Here is a 25,854-nt window from a genome sequence, read left to right on the forward strand (position 1 = left end):
TTGGCTACTGTTGTACTGTTGTCTTGTGTACTGCAGTACTTTAGCATTTTTTGAGAAAGGGTGAGGCCTATGCTATAATTGCATGTATATTCAGGGAGTTTTAATGAGATGCCTAATTGGCCATTTGTTTTGTTTGCTTTATTGATCATAATTGTAGCTTGCTCTCCTGATTTCAGGTATTTGAAACAATAGTTTAGCATGCGATCTCTCATGTCATCTATCTTCAGCTTCACTTAGATTTTATTAGTATTTGCCATCACTGTGTGCTTGGAGTGAATATTTGCATTGTACAATGAATGTTTTAGTTGCCATCAATCTGGTATTTTAGGTGGAATAACCTGGAGATTTCTACTTTGTATGAGTTAGAGGAATGATTTACACACCAAGGGGCCAGGCACTTCCTGTGTCTGTACAGAGCCTGGTGAAGCTGGACCTCAGGATGGTGGAGGACTTGGGGAATTACTGCAGTGTAAATGCTACGCTAATCAAATATGAACTTAAAGTTCTCCTCCTGTCAGTTTGGTATTTGATTTGTGTTTTTTTTCAGAAGAGGATAGCACAGGGGAAGTCTGTATAGTGGCTGCCTATTAAAATATTGTTTTAAAGAAAGATTCACTTCTGGGGAAAATGAATAGGCAAAAAGGAATAGCCAGATCTTCTGTTACTGCTTTCGTACCACTTCCCAAACTCTTATGGGAGCAGCACAGCTGATGGAAGAGCCTTGCTCCCTGAAGAGCCCCCATCTTCCCCGGCATGGTTGAAGGGGGGAGAGTGCCCTTTTCAGAGAGGTGGGCCTTCGGGGGGAAGCTTAAAAAGCAGATGCCTCATCCATACTAAGCACGTTCACATATCTAAACACTGGTCTACCTCACCAGCTCTTAAAAGGACTTGAAAATGCAAAGAGGGTTGGTGCCCTGCAAGTCAAGGCCTTCAGCACTTGGGCCTGCTCTGCCCTCCCAGCGGGATGGTGGGTGAAACACGCGGTGTCCCCAGGCGCCTCTGTCCTTGCTCTGCGCCTGGTGGCAGAGCAGAGAGCTTAAGCTCTAAGCAGGCACAGCTTACGGTGCTTGTGAAGCCAATGACGTTTCTGGGGTTGAGAAGCTGGCATTTTTCTCAAAACAAAATAGTGGGGGAGAGAAGAAGCATGCTGTGGTTGACAAGTTCACTGTAGAGAACAGTGGTGAGATGGGATAGTTCTGTCAGAAGGGACCTACAAAAGTCATCGAGTCCGACTGCCTGACCACTTCAGGGCTACCCAAAAGTTAAAGCACGTTACTGAGGGCATTGTCCAAATGTTTCTTGAACACTGATAGGCACAGGGCATCAACCATCTCTTTAGGAAGCCTGTTCAGTGTTTGGCCACCCTCACAGTAAAGACAGGTTTCCTAATGTCCACTTGGACCCCTGCCGGCCCAGCTTTGTGCCATTCCCCTGCGTCCTGTCATCAGTGACCAGGGAGCAGAGGCCAGTGCCTCCCTCTCCATTTCCCCTCTTCAGGAGGTTGCAGAGAGAAACGAGGTCACCCCTTGGCCTCCTCTTTTCCAGGCTGGACATCCCAAGTGTCCTCAGCCTCTCCTCACAGGACATTCCTCCTGGCCTCTTGGCCAGCTTCGTTGCCCTCCTCTGGATGCTTTCAAGGAACTTTTTATTTTGTGGAGCCCAGAACTGCACACAGTATTCAAGGTGAGGCCACACCAATGCTAAATGGAGAGGGAGAATCGCCTCCTTTGGCTGGCTAGCTGTGCTGTGGTAAATGCACCCCCAAATGTTGTTTGCCCTCCTGGGTAAATGGTCTGCACCATCGTTAAGGGAGGCAGAGGAAGAACAGATCTGAGCATTGTACAGAAGCTCATTTTTTTGGGTGCACCTGTAGAGATTGTTGGACTTTGTGTGTCGTGATAAAACATAACATCTATTATTGGTGGATAACGTGTCCGTTACCTATGGGCTGCTGTGATTTAAATATCACCACACCGGTATAAAACCCCTATAAATTCTGCTGCTATATTTAGGCAGCTTAAACTAAAGTACTGAGAAGATAGGTGTCCTTCATTGACTCAGTAACTGTCTATGAGATGAGTGCCTACAGATTAGACTGCCAATGTCTTCCTAACACACGCGCAGCACCAAACTGTCTTCTAAGAGTGCAGAGTATTCAAATTGTGAGTTATGGAGAAGTTGAAGCTTTGAGCAGTATTCTGAATGTGGATTTCAGGGGGTTATTTTTGTGCTGTTGCTGCTGTTCATAGATCTGCAAACATGGAAATCTTAAATATCTGAAAAGTCATTACCCAAAGGAGTTTGTGAGTACACCCGTGTGCATAAACTGTGAGTTCATCCAGGCTGACAGCATTGCTCTGTATTTAAATCTGGTGGTTTGAAGGGGTTGAGCTTGGCAGATTTTCAGCCTGCTTCGCTATGGCAATAAAACTTACACTGTTGGGCTGTTCTAAAACATTTCTCAAAGTCCATCTCCTCAGTCGTGTGTTCTGAACTCACTGAGAGCTTTCCAACCACACTTGGCTGGTAGGTGGAGGTGGGATAGAGGGTCTTCAGAATATATGGATTCCCACAAGCTTCGTGGAGGTAGCCAAAGAAAGGAGAAAGGTGTTGTTAAGATCCTTGCCTTAGGGAAATGTTGAGACATAAATTTGGGTGTTCTTTGATATCATGCATCTACAGAGATGTGAGCTTGTAAAAGTGTCAGTCAACACAAAACTGCAAATTTGTAGGTAACCAGCCTTTTGGAACCGCTTATTAAATTCCTTTCTTCAGCAGGCTGCTTTGTAATGATTAACGGCCAGCTCCTCCAGCTCTTCTCTGCAACCAGAGCAGTTGTTATGCATGAGCAAATCGGCGATCCCGATGTGTTTGTCAGAGTTGTAGCAAAGGGAAAAGATGAGAAATTGAAGTCTGGAGAAAAGACTGGAAGAGTGGTTGTCAACACTGCACAGCCTGTTTTTACTCTTGAACACAAAACAAGTTGACCTGAGGGACTTTGCTGATCGTGCCTATTGCAGTGACTGCTCCACCACGGACCTTTTTGGAAGATACGACAAGAGAGACCAGCTTCTTAATGCTGTTGAAGAAGTTAATGAAAGAAATGCTCTAAGTAATATTTAACTTGCATCTATCTTGAGAAGAAAAATGGGTGGAGTTACTTTAAATCAAAATTCAGGTTCACAGAGCTGGTAGAGGGGAAAAAAAAAAATCTGTGGCTGAGTTACCTGATAGGGTATGTGTATACTGCAACTGGGAAGTGATTAGTTTTAAAGGAGGGGTGAACTGCTTGTAAGAGTAGCCATGGCAACATAAAGCTCACTGCAGGCTGCAAAAACCACCTGGGAAGTGGAGTGAAAACTCGGGCAGCTTGGATTTAATTATTATTACTCAAAATGCATCGCCTGCCTTCCTGATGAATGCCCTTGATGACATTTCAGGGAGGGAAGGGGTCTCAGAGTGGTCTCCCATGGTCAAATATGAGGTCTCAACATCCTTTTTCCTAGCGGGATGTAATCGAAGGCCCAGAGTTTTACAAGCATTCATTAACAAAATAGTAATGATGAAAAAGTAGAAGGACATATAGATGGAACATATAGGTGAGACCTCCAGAGTGTGCCTTTTGAGTTTGAGGAGGCTTTCAGCAAGGCTTATTTCGCAAATAAGTTGGATTGCTCAGGACTCTGTCCAGCTGGGTTTTGAAAACATCCAAGGGTGGGATTTCCTCAGCATCCCTGGGCATCTTGTTCCGTGCTATACCACAGTATGTACATTGTTAATGCAGTTAGCAGTAGTACAAATTGGTGTCGTCTTTTGCCATCTGAAAAGAGCGAAGGGAGGCAAGGAGCGGACTTTGCTGCTTGTTCCTTTCAGAAGTAGTTCTGGGCAGGTGAAGGGCTGTTGGAGGTGGGGAGTCTGACCCCCGACCATTGCGTTTGGGCTCTTTTAGTGTGGCGCTTGTGAGATATGCCTGGGGGATGTGTGCCTGGCTGGACACAGGCCCCTGGTGCTGCAGGACGTGTGCCATGGCAGGCCTGGCTCCTGGCAGCCAGGTCGGTGCTGCCTGCCTTGGCATTGGTTGTGCCCGAGTGCAGGCAGCCAGAGGGTGACTGACCAGGTGGGAGAGGCTTGCAACGTTCAAGGTGATGCCATACTAAGGCCAGTAGCCATACCCAGAGTTTGAGGAGCTGATGGGCCTTCCCATAAGTCAGCATCCAAAAGCGAGCAATAGGGAGGTATTCTGGAGGCTGCTTCTTGGGAGAGGCCGGTTCAAAATGCGAACCAAATGTCTGAAGTTTGGTGGTCTTGAAACTGAAGAAAACCTGGAAGCAGCCCATGGGTTTTGACTGTTGGCAGCCTTTATGTCTGGGAAGGGAAGAACCGTATCTCATGCCCGCATCCAGTTCGGCCTTGTCTTTATGAAGACCTGCCCTCATCCTGCAGTAGGAATCTGCCAGGCAAAAAGATGTGGTCAACAGCTGGGATCTCTCTCCTTCTCCCACTTGTCCTATGGTCTGGAATACATGTTCATCAGTAGCTGTTCTGAGGTAATTTATGCCGCGTCAGCGTCATGCATGTATTCTGGTCGCTTTTTTACAGTCCAGTTTATGTATAAAGCTAGAAGCTGAAAGCCAGTTTTTGGGATGTGTAGCGAAGGTCATAAAGTGCTCACAGGAGCTGTCACACAGGGAAAGACTGAGGAGACAAATTAGCCGTATATATGGGAGTAGGTAAGAAGACAAAAATGCCATCAGAGTATAGATATCAAGAGTGCATTAACAATGAGGAGAGGAAGAAGCTATGAGAGAGAACTAAATAGAAATGATAGCTTGAAAAGAAGTGTCAAGAAAAAATGTTGTTCTTAAAATACAATAGCTCTTGTTCAAAACTTTTTTAGCAGAAAACAACTGAGGGAAGTGGCTTGTAGTGACAGAAGATTGATGGGAAACTTGAGTTCTTGGGAAATTATTTTAAAAATAAAACTCACAAACCATTAGGATACTATTTTGTATCTTGTGTTCAGGAATAGCGTCAAATGCACTTCACTAAATAGACTTTCTACTTAGTGCATATTGCTATGACAAGGGGAGAATTAAAAACGAAACCTTTCTTGTTCTCAAGAGATCAATAATAGAGGCTGCACTGCTGAAAATAGAAGTTTACGTGGTGAGGAGACGAGATAAGTCAGGGATATTTTAGGTTTACTATCCTCTTGATGTGTCTGAGAAATTTTTGGATTGACCAGTGATTGCTTTGCTAGCCCACTGGGAGCAAGTCTAGTCGGAGGAAGCCGATGCATGGGCAGAGCGAAGGAGCTGCAGCAACGTGAAATGTGCAGGCGGGTGGATGCGGCTTCCTTCCTGCGCCCAGAGTTGGGAAATGAGTAGCCAAATTTACTTGTCTTTTTTCTTTTTTTTTTTTTCTTGGCAATTATTAAGCATCTCCTGCCTGACTAAATCAAAGTGTGGTGGTGGTGACATTAATGATGCCTCTGTGACATGGTAGTAGCTATCAAATTGATGTCAGAACACCAGATTGTCATTTTACTCCACAGATTCAGCAAATTGGGGGAGTGGGGGGAGTAGTGATGAGGATTTCTTCTGACATATAAATAACTACTGTAGTTGCATATAGCGAGGGGAGGGAAATAGTGTGCTAAATATATTGGCTTGGAGGTGGAGAGTGACGAACAGAAATCCTGTTCATGTTGCAAATTCAAATGTATAAATCAAAGAGGGAAGCATGGTCTGAGGGTGGCCTCTGCTCCCCCGTGCTGCTTTGTGCCTGTATTCAAACTTTTGCCTTCCCTGCTCTCAGCTGTTGAGCTCTCTGCCTTTCAAGGCTGCCATCTTCATCCTGCTCTTACCTATCTGAGCTGCAGTTGAGGCAGAAGTCTTGAGAATAAAGTTTGGGCATCCTCCCTGCTCCTGGCTCCAAAAGGATCCAGAGAAGCTGCGGTTTTTGAAGGTTTGTGCTCTCTTTGCGGTTCTCGGGCTGAATTTACTGCTGACCTCAGCAGTAACATATCAGATTCTCTGTTTTGCAGTTGTGTGGCTCGCTTTGGAAAACGTCCCTCCACGTCAGAACTAATTCCAAGGGACAGCTGGGAGCCACGTGCTTGTCTTGGAGGAAGCAATACGCTGACCTGAAAGCAGGCGATATTTTCCAAATGATGCATTTTTGAACAATTTTTCACTTGTAGCTCCCTAGACCCTTTGCTGTACTGCGAGGAGTGCTGAATTACTGATGTTATGAGATTTATTCTGACTATCTAGAAAAAAAAATCTCAAGTTTTAATGAAATCACTTGAGGTGGCTAATTACTCTGTTATTTACTGCTTCTACAAACTACTTGATGGCTAGTGCTCTGACAGGCAGTGACTTTCTGTATGCAAAGAGGCCATAGGTTCTCTGAATTTTTTAGCAGCTTATGAGCTGTACAAATAGGAGCAGGTGGTTTGGAAAAGGGTGCTCCAGCAAATCTTTGTCAGATTGTAAATCTATGCTCGGAAATGGAGAAACCCTAAAGTTTCTCACTGAAATATCTTTTTAACCTGCTTTAAAAACAAACAAACAAACAAAAAAACAGACGAAGCGTCTTTAACCTGTTCAAGCTTCAGTGTTTGGGACCTGAGGAGAGACTTGGTACAAAACTGAAGTTGAGATTAATGTAAGTTAGAAAGTATGGTAGGAGTCAAGGTAGTGACAAATGAATTAGCATTTTCCCCATAGCATTCATTTAATGCTTAAAAAGGGCTCTTATCAACATCTAGACATCAATTAGACCAAATGGTTTTATTATACCAATCATAATTAATGTAGTTTCAGATTTTTGTATTCGTAAGAACACATTTTCACCTGTAAAGGCAAACTTACCTGGTTTTATAATTCCAGAAAAAATGAAAGGCTTTGGAAGCCTGAAAACCTCCTCTGAACAGAATTATTTTCACCAAAAAAAGGAGTAACCGTGGCCAGAACATGCTCACTTTCAGAACAGAACTCTACTGTGAGGGGAAAAACAAGACTTAAGTACCACGGAAAGTCTCGCCCCATTTAAAATTGAGACCTTATTTTCTCCCACCTGTTTTTTGGTACAGAGATTGCGAGAAACTCTTTCCTTCTTCAACTCCCAGTCGGGTTTTCAACTTCGAATGAACTAGGCGAAATGAAGAAAATAGTCTCTCTACACCTGCTAGCTCTATCGAAACCAGAAGTAATTAAGGCAAAAAGTCTTTCTTCACAGCAGGAATTGAAAGTGCTTGCATTTGAGGGGAAAATGTAAGCATAAGCATTTGCTCCATAGGAAAGGCTGAAAATAATAGAGCTGCTAAATGCAGAATGTGATTTCCTGGTGCTTAAATCTTGACTTGACCCCCAGTCAGGTGGGGCAAAAGTCCTGAGCTCTTCGAAATAATAAAAGTACTGTTTTTCAGCTGTATTGAGAAGAGCTTACTGAGGCAACTTATAGCACGAGTTATTTCTGTGGTTAGTTGCATGTTTGCAATAGAATATATGGTAAGTTTTGATCTCAGTCCTCTTTCATCATTTTCGTCAACTGGAATGTGTTTAATTTTTTTTTTAAGAAATCAAACTAAAAGCCTGAGCTTTATTTCTGTACATGTGTGTGTGGTGCTGGATCTGAGCCCCTCTGGCACTGTTGGTAGCACCATTGCTGGCCAGTGGAACCATGCCCCCAGTATTCAAGGTATTTATGACACAATAACAGGGAGCTGCAGAGAACAAAAGTCAGATAAAATGAAAATCCATCACAGGTGTATTTTCTTTAGCATTTGTGAGGTTAAATGTAAAGCAAGGATCAGATCCAAGCCATTTAAGAGTTGGGAAGAATTACTACTTTCTGTCCTTTTGGAAGAGAGTATAGATCAGATAAATTCTGACTTTCCTATTACTGTGTATTTGATAATCTGTGCCTTGGCTGAACAGGAGAAATTCAAATGACATCAATTACTTCTGTGGAAAGGAAAAGATTTGATATTCTTGCCGCATTGCCTGAAAAAAGGATTCATGCTTCTGTCAAAATGCAAATTTTTATCACACATTTATGGGATCGCAGATACTCTGTAGCATTCACATAGGCATGTAAACAGCAGTGTGATGGAATAAATAACGTGCTGACTTGATAAGAACGTTTATTATGGCCAGCCCAGCCTTGTGACATTATGTGTAAATTGTGGAGTCTGCTCTCCTAACTTGCAGTTCGCACCCTGTCCCTGATTACAATGGTAATTACGTACAGACCATTTCCTCCCATATGCTAGCAGAGCTCCTGGGTTAAAAATGAAAGTCTGTGAGGCCTACAGCTGCTCTCCTGGAGACTGCTGATAAATCCTCTGCATGTTATATATATGTTGTAGCGAAGTGATTTTCAAAACCGCGCCTACGTGGAATTCTGCTTTGCCATACTGAGACCAGGTGAGGAGCCCTGTTTGAGGGTGTTAGTACACTGCTACCCACCAAATCTGCCACACCTCCAGAGCAGCCAAAGCGTGAGTGCTTGACCTGGCTAAGACAGGTCCAATGAGAAGTAGATTGGCTCCTGCTCCCCCTCCCCAGAGGTCTGGGGCCCTCTGTCATGTGGAAACATTTTCCAGTCCCAGCCATTGGATTGGGCGCGTGTGTTTGCAGGCACTTAGTCCTGCTGCTGTGTGATGGAGAAATATTTTATATCGTTTCCTCTCTATGAGAGAGGGGTGTCTCTCAGCTCCTCCTGAGGCTTGAGGAAGAGGTACTAAGAGGGGTATCAGGGCAGATCTGCGTGGACAGCTGTAGGCTGTTGTTCCCCTCTGTCCACCTTCCCCTTTGGCCAGCTGAGACCCAGAAGCCCTAAAGCCACCCCACTGTGGCACTGTGCCCAAGCTGGTAAGTCGCAGCTCGGGAAGCTTCACCTGCCAGCAGCAGCAAGCATGCGCAGTGCAAGCAAGTGGGCAATCAATAGGTGCCTGTGGGGTCCTGCTCTACATCTACAGCATCCTAAAGCTTGTACGTTGTTGTCGTTAAGGAAAAGATTTCCTGCGTCTCCGGTTTAACTCTGGGAGCAAGTCAGAAGCGTGCAGATACCGTGGTTGTTAGAGGTTGGCTGGCTTGTTTTTCATGGCAAGCATTCAAAACTGCTTGCATGTTTTGTGATGCTGCTGGCGGTTTTGTTTATCGCAAGCACAGTGGTTAAATGTTGTGTGAGCTGCTGCCGAGCCATGCAGTAAGCTCCACCTAGCTGTTGGCTCTCACAGGTACCCGCTGCCTCACATACAGGGGGTGAAGAGGTGCAAGGTGTTTGCAGATGCCACGGAAACTTTCTGGGATCCCACTGAGGAGTGAACCTGGCTGGGAAAAGCGAGGGAGCGTTTAGCACCTAGATGGTGCTAAATGGGAGAAATCCCATCCGGTACTGCTTGGCAGGTATTGCATCCTGGTGGCGTGATTTTAAACACCTAAAATGTTAAAATTAACATCCTAGCGTTGCCTGTTGTCTGTTGCACTTGAAACGGGGCAGAAGACCTTGCTGTTGCACTCAGAATGAGATTGCAGCGAGCTGTTAGGGGGACAGAAATTACTTGGCTGTCAGTCGGAGACCTGAAGTGGCACTGTTAGACCTGCAGGAGCGTGCTAAGTTGTCCAAGAGCTTCTGCCAGCCTGCTTTTACTCCCTAAGCCTGTGTGATCTGGAAACTTGACAACATTTTTCAGGATTTGGGGTTGACATACTGACTGGATACCCAATGGGAGGGCAGTGCCTGTAGTGCTGGGCACAGTGGCTGAATGGCACAGCAGCGCCGTGGGACGCCTTACAGAGCCAGCAAGCTGCCGGGATGTGCAACAAAAAGGAGGGAGTGATGTGAGAGAAGGGAGAGAGGGAACCAGGGAGCTAGCAAGGATTTGCACCCCAGGTCTCCCATTGTGGGAACAGGAACTTCTGGGCTTTGGCTACAGTGGCAAAGAGGGACCAATAGCCCCCCACAAACAAAAAAGGGTAGGGGGAAGCTTACAAGTTCCTAAGAGGAGCAAGACTGGCAAAAGCTGTTCAACAGCCATCTCTGACAGAGTCATATTTAACTGCCTGTCCGGAGCCATGAGGAACTTGGAAAGCTGTTTGTAGTTCCTATTTGTGTCTTAAAATACACGGAATACAGACGGTGTTCAAGCTCATGCATTGCATCATCAGATATCTTGCTGTGTGCTGTTTTTTGCCCTGTTTTTTCCTTTTTTTTTTTTTCCCTTGTGAATTGCAGCCTTGTTTTTCCCCCTCTCCCTGAACAAAAGCTGGAGGCATCCCTTCCCACTGTGCCCTGCCGTGCCAAAGGCTGTGAGAACACGAGTCCCCCTTGCCTTGGGTTGATTTTTTTACATCTCTGCCTCTGCAGCAGAGGCCGCCTACTCACTTCTTCTAGAGAGGTAGTATCTGTGAGGTTAACTTCTGTGGTGCTGCAAAGACAAGCCCCGTGTAGCCCATAGGAATACTCCACATGGAGGAGAGGTGTGGGACCACGGGCACCCTTTGGGAAGCTGGTGCATTAAAATGTGCACCTTCACCTGCAGTTTAGCTTAGCTGCACTGCAGTAAGGCTTACTAAAGAGCAATTTCTTTCTGGTTCAGTCAACCAGAGTTGAATAACTTATATTTTTTGCCCTTAACTGTTGGCTTGTCCCCTTCCATTAAAGATGAAACCAGGAGTAACATCTGTCTGTCTGGTTTTCAAAATGAGTCTAGTTGTATGCCACACAGAACAAAATTATATGTGGTGGTTGTTATTGTTATTTTTCTTCTTGATAGCAAGCAGGTCACAGAACTCAAATTTGAACTCAAATGCTTGCGGTCTGGTAGATCTCTGTAATTAATAACATTCACATTTAAGGCATGCTTTCTTCAGGCTGAGTTCTACAAGGGCTCTTCCAAGTATCTCTAAGTACATACCCGTAAGCCCATGTGTACCTGTGAGAAATGCGACAAGTTTGCAGAGTTTTCAAATTATCTAGTCTAAATTTTACATGCAATTAAGTTTTTTTGTAATAATACAGTTTTAGGAAGAAATGATTGACAGAACCACCACCAACAAAAAAACCCCGTCAGTATTGCTTATAACGAAGCGAAAGTGCCAGACTGCAGACTGAAAGATAGCAAGTGGTGTTACGTGTGTACGGGGAGAACCGGCACACCAACACCTACAAGCAGTTGTGAATGACGTGTTGTAATTGAAACTGCCCTAAGTGTGCTAAACCTTAAGACTCTTTGTCCTCCTGAAATAAATACGACGTACATCCATGCACAGCCAGGCCTTGTCACCGGACAGCAAAACCGAGAATCCTGTAGTGTCTCACAGCTGCAGCAAAGCGCACTATGGAAAAAATGATGTCACCCGCGTTCACTGTTTGGGCTGAGCATCACTGAAGTCATCTGGGCTGGTTTCACCCAGTGAACTCGCAACACCATCTCTCCAGTTTTCACGTCATGAGCAAATACTTACAAAAATACCCCTGCTTTCTTCACAGATAGATGCCTGCGATGAGAGAGGTTTCCCAAGCAGTTCTTCCTTGTGGTGGCTGCCTTGCAGTCAGCACTCTTCTAAGCAAGTCAGGATTCATTTCGGTTATCTGATCCATTTGTTTAAATAGAGGCTGAGCTAACTGGGGATGTATGTTAAGCAGAAATTGAATTTGTGCATACTTGCTCTTTTTTTTTTTTGCATGCGCTGAGTACAATAAAAGGAAATGGTTGAAATCAAATTTGGAGAATAGCCATTTTAATATTGTTTGTGTTTGCAGCTGTAATGCTGTAGCAACAAGTTAAGAAAATATAATTTCACCTCTAGCAGAGGCATTAACAGTGCTTTCTGCAGCTAGCGAGGAGGCTTAATCATACTGATAACATTTCATTTAGGGCAGGAAAGAAAGGGAAGGCTGCCCCTCCAGTGCGGTGATAAGTAGTATCAGGAGCTGCTTTATCCCCTTCTGGTTCCATCAAGTCTTTCAAATGTTTTTCTCTACTTTGTTCTCATTGTCTGTGGTCTTCTGTCTCTAAAATACAAGTTAAACAACTGGTTATCTTGATTTTTATTCATTTATTTTGAGTGATGCATATCTTGATAGGAAGCTGCCCCACGTTTTAAAAGCAAGCAGGAGCTCTGGGCTGAAGTCCCATAGGACTCTTCTGGATGTTCTTCATAGGGCAGTGGGGGTGGTGGGGTACTCAGCAGATGGCACTGCATAGAAAGGCTGCCCCACAGCTGGGCCGTCTCCTAGAGTGGGACTATGGGGTGAAAGGTGGCTTTCTGTGGTCACTCCTCAGCGGTGCTCGCTGGTACGTGGAAATTATTCACTGCCGTGTTTTATTTTGTAACCTACTCTCTCTTGAAGCATAGTCAGTAAGTTCATAGTCTTGTAATAATAACATTAAAGAGTTGCAAAGAGTGGAGGAAGCAGGAGCAAGGACTGGTGTTTCTGCTGAGGGTGTGAGTACCTCACCTGGCTTGCTTTCTGACCTTGTAACAGTTTCTTATGTTTACAGAAAGCTTTATTGCTCTGACTGCTGTTGTCCAGAGTGACCATCACATCATGCCTAGAGTTGTCTGCTACGCTTTATTTCATGTTCTTCCGCTACGGGTAATTTCTCCAGGTAATTTCTTCAGTCTGCACGCCTATTAAATGATGATGAATGTCAGAGCAATGTACACAGCTTTTTTTTTTGACCTTGATATACCAGCATCTCATTAGGATGATGAGTCAAGCAAAAGTCTTCCTATCTGCTGTAAATAGACTAATCTCACCAATAAACTCATCAAAAATCTCTGAAGATACTGAGCCAAACCTATTGACAATACTGGAAGTTTCTGTGATTTAATGGATTGTAGATCCAGACCATTAAATTGAACATATTTGAGACAGATAGTGGAGATAATCTTTCACTCTTAACCTTTTCTAGAAACTGTGTCGTGCTGTTTCAAAGCCAAGAGTGACAAAATTTCAAGGAATAAATTCTCATGGTGGTAATTCAGCAACTTTTTTTTTTTCTTTTCTATTTAAGATCATATTTGTAGTTCTCACAACTTGGAAGCGAATTTGCATCTTTGATGACCAGAGTTTGGTGTATAGTTCTCTTCCATACACCTTGATTTTGGAAATTCATGACAAGCAGGATTTTTTAATGAACTCTGAACCAGCCTTTCATTTCATTGAGGGATGTGCAGAGAAATTAAATCTATATTGTATCAGAAACTAAGATAATCTTCCTGCCGTGCTTATGTTTTAAATGCTAGGTCTATGGCAGACAGTATGTCATGCCGTCTGGGATGTGGTTGAGTAGTAGTCTATTATTTTACAGTATATCTGGAGAATCCTTAGTACAGGCTGTTCAAATGGATACCCAAACTATTTTTACCCCTTATTTCCTTTCACTTGCTTTCTAGTTTTACTGACTAACTGCTGTTGATTTAAGCTATGTTTTCTAGCTACTTACATAGTTCTTGTTGCCAGTGGTTCTTACAAAACTGCACTTCTAAAATAAATCAGGCCTGAGGGGAGACTGCTTTTAGTGGTGACATGGCAGAGTGGGCAGGAGCCTCAGATTGCTTTGTTGAAGTCTGGTGCAAAACCCTGGGTAATTACTGTCCTTTGGTTTTGTAATTCTTCTGCATCGTGTGGGTTAGGCTCCTTATCCTGGAAGGAAATGTGGTACAGTGGATGAAGAGGAAGACTATCGATTACCTACTTTCTTCCTGAGCATTTTCTTACAGTAGGAATGTTTGCTGTGATTGTATCATTACACTTTCAAAAGCTGGATAGCCACTGCTCTTTTGGCTTTTAGCTAGAAGAGCGTTGTATATTCTGCAAGGGAAAAGTTTCTTAGAGGTAACTGAGAAAGTAACTTGTAAGCATTCAACACAACTCATTAAATAACCGGCATGTTCTTGCGTGTTGTGTCCCAGAAATGTCCAGGACAATAATTCACTGCCCTTATGGCAATGTAGTACCTCTGAGAGATGCAAGGTTGGTGAGACTGGGACCTTTACTTCAATTTATCCACCAAACAGGGCCAGGCGGTGGCATTATATGCTTTCCGTCACATCTCTGCCTTGACTGTTGGATAGCTGATTACTACCCATGGATTTTCTGATCTTGTAAAGGGAGGTAAGGGAAAGGATGCTTTATGGTACTAATTTTCATAGCTGGCTTTAAAAGCAAAGTGAGTCACTAGAGGAAACTGGAAAGTAGAAAGTATACTGAGAGAAGTTTTCATCAACTCCTGGCTGCTGCTATTCATACCTGTCCTGCTTATCCACACAAAGCAGCTCATGGAACAAATAGTCCTCACTTTGAACAAAAAATAGCTTTTTAATTTTCCTTCAGTGTTTTCAATAAGCAGAGTTTGTAGAATTCTGAAAAACGGCGAGGAAACTGTCGATGAGATATGGCCAACAAAGTGCCTTTTGTACCCTTTTGTACCGCTTTTCACTTGCAATGTTATAAGTTTTTCTTCATAGACACGGTTTGCCAAGTTCATACAAACATCAAGGAGGCTTAAAAAACCCAGCATGAAAAATACAAGAGCAAATGGCAGAATTCAGTATCACAGGGTTTCGCGTGATTTCTCAACTAGCAAAAATATGAGGTAGGTAAAATACTAGAATTCAGGGTGGGAGCAACATGTTCACAGCAAAGGATGTCAGTAATTAGTTTCATAAGTGGAGATAAATATGGTACAGTAGAGCAGAAGCAGCTGGAGAATAGAAACAGAGCATGCTCAGAAAACTGAAGACAAATGGCTAAAGATGTAAGGACTGGCTGCAGCAGCTTCTGTTGTTGTCAAGCATGGGAATTCTCACTGGGCTGGAATATTAGAACTGGTGGACCAGTTTCTAATTTCACGCTCGTATTCATGCATACCTTATGAGTTTCAGAGGGTTGTACAACATGGCAACAATAAATGAATTAAAGCCTGGAGTTAAAACTGGAAATACTGTACGTATAGAATGATTAATGGCTTAGTTTTCACTTTTGAGTTCACAAAGAAATTCGTATTTCTTGAAATGGCTGTAACGTGATTAGTGCATATGCTGCATCTGTCTTTTAAGCTGATTTCTTAATGACATGAGGCTGATGCAATCTTGCTGTCTCTGCCATTCTCCTTTCTAATGGCTTTTGAACTTGGTGGCAAACTTTAGCCACGTTTAACAGAGGGGTGAAGGTCTCAGAGCAGGTTAATCGTTAGGACATTCATGAATATAGAAAGCTGGGTAAAGGAGAAAGATGATATTTTTACTGAGAGGCACATAGCATCTTAGAGATACCAGCAAATTCATGTGAATGAGGAGCCTCAAGACTCAGCTCTTGCCCTTTAGTTGAGAGTGGTATAAATAAGGGTGGGAGCTCAGAAAGATGCGGAGCACTTGAGAACTTTCTCACTGGAGAAGAATAATACTGTGGGGAGTGGTCTCTGACTTTATGAAAGTCAAGTGACCCTGCAAGATAAGGCACTAAAAGGTAAAGGAAGTTTGCCACTTGGTTTGATTGGGGTTTTACGCTACTGCTCCCCTGCAGCATGTGTGAAAAGTGGGCCCTTCGAGAGGCTGTGAAAGCAGGGAGGGTACCAGAGGTGCCCACAGGCCTCAGTGTGACTATACAGGAGGAAATGGGGGTTGTGTGGTGAAAGGCCAGTGTTGGGAAGATGTTGTGGTTTAACCTGGTCGGCAGCTAAACACCTTTTAGGAAGGTGTAAACACCTTTTAGCTACTGTTTCATTTTCCCTTACTTTGGGAAAGAAGGGGAGAAAGAGAGATTTTACTAGCATGTCAGTGAATACGCTCAAAAGAATTGAACCGTGCTGAGACCCACCGTCTCAAGCTAGGACAGATATTTACTTCCTAGGTGCTTCACTCAGCTGATCTTCGTATATGCCTGTGAGATACAGAAGCACTGCTGCTTGTTCCAGCAAATGGTGATTTCCCCGTCCTCTTCCCAGCCTGTCTCTGGGATTCAGTAAAACAGCTGCTGACCTGACCGTCCTTTGCCTGTTAGTCTGCCCTGAACTGCCTGTCTGTCCTACGTGGTCGGGAATGCAGAAAAATAAAGAATTCCTGGGTTAAGATTAACTTCATAGATACTCATTTAACTGCACTTGACTTTTTAAGGTGACTCACCAAAGGGACACCACCAGCTTTTCTTGGGCTGTGGTACTGCTGAGGCCTGCAGTCCCCACGTGCCCAGGGGTGCGGGCTGACGAGGCAGCCAGGCCGTGTCCCCAGGCAGAGCCACACAGCTCTGGAGTCCTGCAAGGCGATGCCCAGAGCACAAGGGTGATAAATCCTACTTCCACACGCAGAAAGCTGGAGAAGCAACATGCCATGGTGTCTCCAGCTTCCCCTTGGGTAAGACGTGATGTGTCCTTTTGGGTCTAACACAGCAACATCCTTAGTTTAAAGGACAACCACCAGCACGCTTCAGACTCTGCTCAAAGCAAAGAAGGCATGAAAGTACAGCCAAACCACTTTATTTGAGGATAATACTTGAAATTTTCTTGTTCTCCTTGCTGTTTGTATCCACTTTGGCCCTTGTCTGAAAGGGACCAAGCTGTGCCTTGAAAGGTAGTAAGAACTGTGACACCTGTGATGGGCACAGGCACCAGCAAAGAAATATCCGTGTGGAGAGAGAGAGAGAAGCTGTTCCTTTCAGGCTTGGTTGGACTGGGAGTTGGGATGGTTTAGATCGGATATAGAAGGAATTTCCTCACAGAGATGGTGGCCAAGCAGTGGAGTGGGCTGCCCAGGGGAGTGGTGGAGTCACCACCCCTGGGGGTATTTAAGAGACGTGTGGACGTGCTGCTAAGAGATGTGGTTTAGTGATGGGACTCAGTAGGTCAGGTTGGTCATTGGACGTGACCTTGAAGGCCTTCTCCTGCCTAGCTGATTCTATGATTTTGTGACAAGAACGTGCTAGTTGAAAGACAAATGAACCCATTGCTGTGTTAGGGAGACGAACACCGGGTACCACAGGTACCTCCTGTGTGGTGTGGGAGCGGCGGTGTGGGGTTTTGGCTGCGTGAGACAAGTGTACCCTGCAGCCCTTCAAGGAGGGGAGAGGAAAGGAGAGCTCCACTTGCTTCATGGTGAACGTGAGTTTCTGCTTCCCAACAGCTGTTCTTAAAGTAATTTATTAGTGGAAGAAATGTTTCTTCCATTATTATAGGAAAACACTGGGAGAATTTAGATTATTCATCCTAAGCTTCAGTATCAGCTTTTTCAACTCTTTGCTTTCTGTGGTAGGCACAATAGTTGCTATATTGAAACAGATTTTCCTCCTCTGTAATGTGCTTCTGAAGTGGCTAGATTACTAATGATGCAAACAGATTTTAATTGTGAAAAGGCTAGACACTGCATGAAAGGCACTAACTGAGGTGTAGAAGAGACAGTAAGAAAACAAGCTCTCCCAAGTTAAATTGCTGTTGAGTTTTATAAATAGCACCATCATGTAAGCAGGTGGCATCTGGTTCCTGACAGCTGGCAGGTACTTTATTTTCAGGCTTTGGGAACTTCTGCATCACTTTTGGATGCTCAACTTGTCAAGTGTGCTTGTTACCATCTACTGGTGGTTCTGGTCATTTGCAGCACTCGCGGTGACAGAACATGAATACTTTCAGCAAACTTTGGCTGAGGCAGAAAATGAGGGTCATGCCTTTACTTTTTGGGTGAGACACAAAGGATGTGGTTTGACAGCCTGGCTGGACAGCCTGGCTGGCCTCATTAAAGGGCTTCTAGTACCCAACAGTGCCAGATAGTGTGGTGTTTGGAATAAACTCAGTCAGATGGCTTGTTTAAAACATTTTGTTGGGTTACATATGTACAGGTGGGATTTGCATTGGGTCATACTTGTCTAAGATACCATGACTTTGTGCTGGTTCACACGTCACCCAGCTTTCTGCGTCAGGTATATGTAAGGCCTGTGCCTGAGGTAATGCTCTGGCTAATTCAGGGGAGGTAATTTTCTGTGCCAAAGCTCTTTACAGATTGAGTTTATATTGCTACATATCCTAAGGATTTTTTATTATTTTATTTTTTTTTCCCCGTGCTAACTACTATATCTGATTGTGGAACTGTGGCTTGACAAAGCAAGACGTTACTAAACTTGCTCCAGCGTGGTTTTTGAATGTGCTAATACTGAACTTCTTTTTCCATGCTGTAGCTTGCCAGGTGGCTTCTCTAATGACCAGCCCTGCTCTTTTCATCATGAAACATGCTGCGGGGTGAAGAACCTGCTCTGCAGATGGGCTGCTGTGCTGTTCTAGTCAAAGCATGTGCAGAACAAAGCCTCTGAAGCCCAGCAGCCCTCACTCAGTGCTTGTTCAGAAGAAGTGTGCACAGAGCGCTTGTGTTGGAGGCAGGCCAGGAGGGCATCAGTTCATCTACATGGCTCTCGAGGCTCAGGATACCAATAAACCCATGTTTATTGGGTGTGGGGGGGATGAGGCTCCTGTTGCAGTTAAGAGAGGGCACAGCAATTACAGCCCAGCTTGTTGGCTGGTGGGGGCTCGACTGGTTCACTGTGAGCACGTGTCTTTGTGTTTCTTCCAGTATTAAGTCCAATTGTACGATCTTTGTCCAAAAAGAGGTGTGAGATTTGTCTTCAGCTAACAATAATCTTATTAGTGGGCTGTAAATTGAAAGTAAAGATTTATTCCAATCTTTGCTGATGGTGCAAATCATTTCCAATTTGTTGTGTGAAGACCTGAATGAGGCAGGCTTGGAGAGGAGGTTTATAGGGCTGGGTTTCTGTTGCTGAAGTTGCATGGACTGTTTATTTCAGTGCTCCCATTTTTCCCTTCCCCAGGGTTTGTAAATCCAGGCTCAATTAGATGCTTTCTTTTCTCTTTCAGGACAATTATTCTGAGTGACGGCCCTTGCACACGCTTCTGAGTGGTTATCATGGGCTTCATTGCCTTTCTGAAGACCCAGTTCATAGTTCACCTCCTCATTGGGTTCGTCTTTGTTGTGAGTGGACTGATCATTAACTTCATTCAACTATGCACACTAGTCCTCTGGCCCATAAACAAGCAGTTTTATCGACGAGTAAACTGTCGCCTTGCCTATTCGCTTTGGAGCCGTGAGTATGCTTGAAGGAGACGTGAGGTCTGGGGATGGGAAGGGGGGTGTCTTTGGTTGCTCTTTGCTAATTTAAGGAAGAAACACATGTATGTGTATGCACGCACAACAGAGAGAACTGCTAAGTTTTAAGTAGACTCCTTCAGAGCAATTCAGAGCAGCCATCTTTTCTGAAATATTGGGAAAACATACAGGAGTCAAGTGACTGAGACGTACTGTCACTCTGTCCTATAAAAGGAGTGGATAGTAAAGCTCCTTGCTACCCCGACCCTACCTTGCTTGGTGGGAAACGGCTGATCAATACTATCATTGTCCTGCATCAGAGACTCTGCTGAGCAATGGGAGAAAGGGGAATTCAGAGACTGCTTCAGGTATTTGGTGTAGCTGCTATGTTGACCACTTACTTAGGGGCACAAGTTGACTGTGTGATCTGCAAGGACAGATGTCTGTCTTAAACATCTAGCGTAAATGCCTTTGTAGCTGGGCTGTGTGACAACTGCAGTCTTCTTATGCCCTGCAGTATTCATCTATGACACCTATGACTCTTCTTGTAAACAGTTTTCATCTTCTGCCTGTGGGAGAGCTCTGCAGTGAGTTCAGCTGCTTTGATTTCCCATTTTAAGACCTTTGCAAAATTTCATCCCTGTGAATGGTTTTCTTTTTCCTCACACAGCTTAACAGGACAGCAGATTTCTGAAATGAATGTTTAGAAGGCTCCTTAGTCCAAATGTCACCTCTTATTTCAGGAGTGAATCATCCAATGCATTTGTACATTTCCATTCTCCATCTTCTCCCAGTATGCATGGCCACTTACCTTAGTGTTCAGCATCCAACTCCCACTTTGGATAAATGCGTCACCTGAATGAGTACTTAAATTACAACTGAGCAGTCCACTGACAGGCACCCACATTTAAGTCATCAATGTGAAGTATTACCAATAAAAATGCTCCAAAGTATCTCATTTGATTGCTTTTTAAGGTTTTTGTCTTTGTCCTTCCTGTGCTTTTTGTTCCACCTATTTAGACTGCTGTCTAAGAAGCACAGGAGAAGGGAAATTAAGTAGAGTGCAAACTGTCAGGAGAAAAAGGTATTGTAATGGAAAAAACTATAGACAGAAACTTCAAAATTAGCTTGGGGCGTGAGATGGAGGTGTATGGGATTTTGTTTTGCTTGTAAGAATTTCTTTGTGCTTTTTAATAACTCAGAACCTGATCTCATCCTGCAAACTATTGCTGCACAAGTAGCCTTTTTTCAGAGGATGCGTGCTGCTTGTGCCTGTAAGGCTTGTAGATTCACACCCTTGATTTCTGCAAGTTAGCACTGTGTGTGGAAAAAGCATGTTTTAAATGCTGTAATCTATACTTTGTATACACTGAAAATAACCTACACCGTTGTTCAAAAAGGTTTGGAGAAGTTGAGTAGATAATTGGATTGCACCTAGGATAACCCCTCATATATAGCCTATTAAAAATTAAACGAGTGAGAAATTAAACTGAAAACTAATGTAAATGTTACGTGGGATTGCAGAGGGCTGATGGCCTGTAGTGGAAGAGCTGGCAGAATATGCACTTCAATTGTGATTTATAATGAAATAAGTGGTGTAAGTGTAGCAGTTCAGCTGTTGCCATTCATAATGAAATCTGTTCTATTATACGGAAACCTTTCGGCAGTGAACCTACAGCTTGGTGTTCTATTCTAGATGCTACATTTTGGTCACTCGCTCCAAACTGTTTGGGTTGAGGTTGAGAATTTTCATGTAGGAGCTCTCCTTACAGTAGTTGTCTTCCACAAAAGCTGTTCTGCCAGTCTGGCAAAGGAATGGTGTGCAAGAGTAGATATATAGGTGGTTGTGTGTGTGTGTGTGTGTCTCCACTGAAAACAAGGCTCTATTGCTATATTTCTTCTTAAATGCATAAAACGTGGCTTCAGAAGGGAAAGGAGATAGACTCTACCCAGTGTCCATGGCAGACCTTTGGGGAAAGAAAAGTAAAAATAGCAAGAGAGGGATGTGTTGCACTTGAAAACTTTCTAAGAAATAGTGAAGCACTGAAATAAGTCATCTGGAGGGGCTGTGATTGAGATATTTAAGGACAAGTCAGACTAGTGAGCTCAAACTTCTGTCTGTTAGTGAGGTGGCATCCCCTCCTCCCCATCCTTCCTGTCAGAGCCTTCCTGGAGTAAATTGGTGCTGGGGATTTTTGTCAGACTCTGGGCTAAAAGTAAACACTTCATTGCATATTTAATTCATGAAGGGTAGTCTGTATTCCAAGTTTTCTTGTGTCAACTCTTTTCAGATGACTCATGCGTTTGGATAGCAGTGTGGATAGTCCAGTTCCAAAAACAGTCTCTCAAATTTTAGTACTTTAAGCCAAGAGATGCATTGTGCGTCTTGTTTATTTTGTTTCTGGATGGCTTGTGAAGTCATAAAACCACTTGCTTTGGTGTGTTGGAATCCAGACAGCAAGAAGGGTTTTTGCTGTAGTAAAGTTCTCAGTGACAGCTACATGGAGTATCCCAAATGTTGCATGTCTTACCTTCTCTTGGCTTAGAAATAGAGGCTTGCTGTATCATTGACAGGATCAGTACACATGAAATATCTGTAACACTTCCCCCCCCACCACCACACACACACACACACACACACACACACAAACACACACAAAAAAGGAAATGAACCCACTCCTTGTTATAATAATTAAATCATTTATCAGTACGCTTGCAAAGGACATCTGTTTCCTTATATTAATTCTCTGGTTCATCAACCCTCCTCTTTCAGTGTGAACTCTGAGATCTCTAAGCAAAGCTTCTTCCACTGTTTTGGAATACATAGTGCAAGGAATACCTTGCAGAAAATCATCCACACCTGCCTCTGCAGAATTTTTACCTGATCTTGAGGAAAAAACAGACCCATTTTATTTTTGATAAGAAAATTAAGTGTCTGTGCAGATACTGGAGGTGTTTAGAAGGGGAAAGTGCTTGGAGTATTACAATTTGGTACCACTACTCCATTCTCCTGAACACCTACTTGGAAGAGCATAGATCTAAACTGAGGGCATTGATGTTGTCCTCTTTCCCCTTGCACTAAGCCAGCATAATCAGAGCAAGAAAGGTAAGCCATCACATCATTCCCGAAGGAGACAAAGCTGTAAAAAAAAAAAAAAAAAAAAACTTCTAGCTGGTATAAAGTTTTTTCTTTTTTCTGCTGTAATTCCAGTCAACCAGGGTTACACTCTTGATCAGCAAATTGCATAAATTTTTTTATGCCTCCCAAATGAGCAAGTCTCAAAAACAGTACAGGAGAATAGCCTGGCAGATAAGTGGTCACACAAGGAATACAATCTGAATAACGAATTCTAAAGAAGCTATGTAGCTTCGGCAAGTTAGGATCATTTTCCCTACTATTCACCTAGATAGTGTGTTTGCCTTCTCATTGATGTGGTGCAAAATTGGACTCACTCTTACTTGGCAGCTTAGGTAGAATACTGTGAATTGTGGTCACGCTGATCAGAAGCCCTTGTGCAGGAAGGCACCGCTCCATTTTACAAAACAAGGGCCTCCCGACAGGAAGTGGGAGTACGGGGTGGCAGAACCATGTAGATGTGGAGAACTGAGAGGTCTCCTTCCAGTTTTGCATATCTAGGCCCTGCATATTTGTCATAGTAACATCAGAAAAGCTGGAATTTTTAACTGCTGCAGTTGTGCTACCAAACTTCGATTATATCCATAACTTACTGAAATGAGAAAATACCAATGACTACAGTTTGCATGGAAGCAAATCTTCCTACTGGGAGAATGAACTATTCTCATACTTTTTATAGATGTCCCATGATACCAGCAATACTTTCCATCTGCCTCGTTGTACTGAAATGAGATAAATAGGCTAACCATAGCAACTACACTAAATGTGTGATGAATTTAAATGGAGGGTCTTTTTAAGATGAAACAGATGGAGGTGGAAAATAAAAAGAGTGAATAATGAAGGAAATGTACAGAGTGGAGTAAGAGAGACACTGGAATATTGAAAAGTTGGAGAAGACAGAGGGGAAAGGGCTCATTCTTCGCTGTACAAGAACGAAGCAGTTTACTATTCCTGGCTTTGCACAGGTATTTTGATAAATTAGCTTGATTCTGTGGTGCTTCTCACTCTGTTGATGACCATAACATAGAATGATAAGAGTCCTAATATTAAAGTCTCTTGCAGAAGACCTGTGACATCATATGCACTTAAGAGCCGTTTATTGGTCTGTTTACTTTCATAAAGCTTGCTTCATGTTGAGTAAAAGCATTAGGCAGCATCTATGCATAATTTGTATTCCACCTGGGAGAAAGTGCACTCATTTAGTGGAGCAATCAACAGCTCAGCTGCCTGTTTTCAGGTATAAAGTTTTGGGTATTTTTTCTGGTTATCATGAGATTTCACATTCATACTACAGTGCCCAAACTTGCCACCATTAAAAACTTGTTAAAGTATTCATAAAGCATATATCTAGTTCCCTAAATGCTGCTTAAGGATAGTGTTGTGATTTGGTCTATACCTGTACAATCTCTCGTTTAATCCCTACTGGATTGTGTTGAGATGACAACAGTGTTGTCAGGAGCCAGAAGAGTCCAGGCACTGAATGGGGCTGGAGACTAAATGCTGAACGTTTTCTGTAAGCATCACCTCTAACTCATCTGTCTCCACCATGTTTGTCAGAGTTGGTAATGCTGCTGGAATGGTGGTCAGGCACAGAGTGCACCTTGTTCTCTGACGAGGCTACTGTGAATACCTTTGGGAAAGAGCACGTCATCATCATCTTGAATCACAACTTTGAAATTGACTTCTTGTGTGGCTGGACTATGACAGAACGCTTTGGAGTACTCGGGGTACGTGGTGCCGTGAGCTTTCCCTTCATCTGAAGGACTATGGGTCTATTTTAAACCCATGCACGTAGAGTTTTCCAGATAAAACTCCATCAACTTTCCATCACCTTAACCTTAATGCTTTTGTTTGATACACATCAGCAAATGACATTTTTGGATTGTTGTTTTTGTTTCTCTCCAAGAGTTCCAAAGTTCTCGCTAAGAGAGAGCTACTGTATGTGCCCCTAATTGGCTGGACGTGGTACTTCCTTGAGATTGTTTTCTGCAAAAGGAAATGGGAAGAAGACAGAGATACGGTTATTGAGGGATTAAAACGTTTGGCTGATTATCCTGAATATATGTGGGTAAGTGTCGGGTTCCTCCGCTAGTATCGACTGCTGGAAATGAAATGGTGAAGGTGGCACTATTGTGGTACAGTAGCCTTGTATAGCAGGAGAACGTCTGCTCCCTTCTGTTCCTCACGTGCTGTCATGGAAAATGTGTTCTGTTTCAGGAGGTCTTTTGGGATATGCTTGTAAAGTGTGGCTCTGTTTTCCTGTTGGTAATTAAAGGCATTTGGAAAGCAGTTCAGAAGCTTGCACAGATGATTTAGAAGCTTATAGTGTATAAATCAAGCTTGTGTAATACTTAAAAATAAGTTCAGATAAAATGTATGCCTTTTTATTATTTTTAAAATAATAAGTAGCAGCTCATATTTGACTACTAATGCTATATAACCTTAAGTTACATTTTCTGAGGTAGACACAACAAGAATTTCTTCTGGTTTTGAGTGCATCTGGGTGGGGTGGATGCACAGACCATGAATTTTAGTAGGAAGCTCTTCTGTTAGTATGTTCTTTGATCTGTAAAATTAGATGTTTCCTAAAAAGTCTCTATGAGAACATATGGTAAAATTACAACTGTTTTTGCAGTTATGCTTCTCCTTTTTATTTGGACATTATTTGAAGCCAAGGGTGGGACATGTATGTTTCATTATGTACAATGTTGTTAGATTTTACTGCAGAAATACAGTAGTATAATCAACCTATTAGCCTTCTTTTAGCTTTGAATGCGAATGTTTTGATAAGTTTACTGTTTAGCTTTTATAGCAGTGTGTTTAATGTGGAGTTATTTGGCTCATAAAACATTTTAAGATGCTTTTTGCACAGTTCAAGTGAATTTCAATATTCCATAAAGCTTGTTAAAATGAATAGTGAAATAGTAGGTCTTGTACATAGTGAATGGATCATTTGGTTTTTTATCATTACAAAAAATACAAATAATATCTGGACAACGTGTTTTAAACTACTTAATTGCTTGAATACATGGGTATGAACTAAATATATCCTCCTGATTAATGTTTAAACATATATATATACACCAATTAAAATATGCCAAGACTTTATTTTAATTGCAAGTCTATACGTTATAATGATTCTATCATTGATAACCAAGAACTTGTCTCTAGGGAAAACAACAAAAAAAAATGTAAATGCAAAACATAGTTATTTAAATCAAGACTTCCTACTTGGTAATTTAAATCATGATTAAAATTGACTTGAATAAATCAATTCCCTATTTTTTGTGCATTCTAAATGTTGCAATTAGCACAGTCTGTGCAACCTTTCTTCGTTAGGTCTTTTTCACCCAGGCTTTGTGGTGCAGCCTGTACCTTGCTCACATACTTGGCTCGGAAAGGTTGCTGCACCACTGAGTACAAGAAGGGGAGAATTTGGTGCAGCAGAAAGAGAACTTGAATTTAAGACCAGAGGCTGAGCGTACAATATTGGCCTCTGTACCTTCAGCTGTTCTCACCACCTGTCTGTGGTGGTTGGTCAGGCTTTGGTAATGGGAATTCATTCCCTTAAGGGCCAAATGAAGATTGCAGGGCCAGCTTTCATGCTGTCGCGCA

At 43.0% G+C, this 25,854-nt stretch overlaps 1 protein-coding gene across 2 annotated transcripts in view; it reads left to right on the forward strand.

Moving 5' to 3' along the window:
* The window catches only part of AGPAT3 (1-acylglycerol-3-phosphate O-acyltransferase 3), a 91,664-nt gene that overhangs the window by 55,007 nt on the left and 10,803 nt on the right, over positions 1-25,854 (forward strand). For both annotated transcript variants that reach the window (XM_083820680.1, XM_083820681.1), the window contains 3 exons: positions 18,875-19,101; positions 23,797-23,966; positions 24,146-24,307. In XM_083820680.1, coding sequence (XP_083676806.1) covers positions 18,924-19,101; positions 23,797-23,966; positions 24,146-24,307 — 510 coding nt within the window. In that variant the 5' untranslated portion in view covers positions 18,875-18,923. The remainder of the gene's footprint in view (positions 1-18,874; positions 19,102-23,796; positions 23,967-24,145; positions 24,308-25,854) is intronic.

The sequence above is a fragment of the Anser anser genome, assembly GCF_964211835.1.
Source record: "Anser anser genome assembly, chromosome: 1".
Classification (NCBI taxonomy): domain Eukaryota; kingdom Metazoa; phylum Chordata; class Aves; order Anseriformes; family Anatidae; genus Anser; species Anser anser.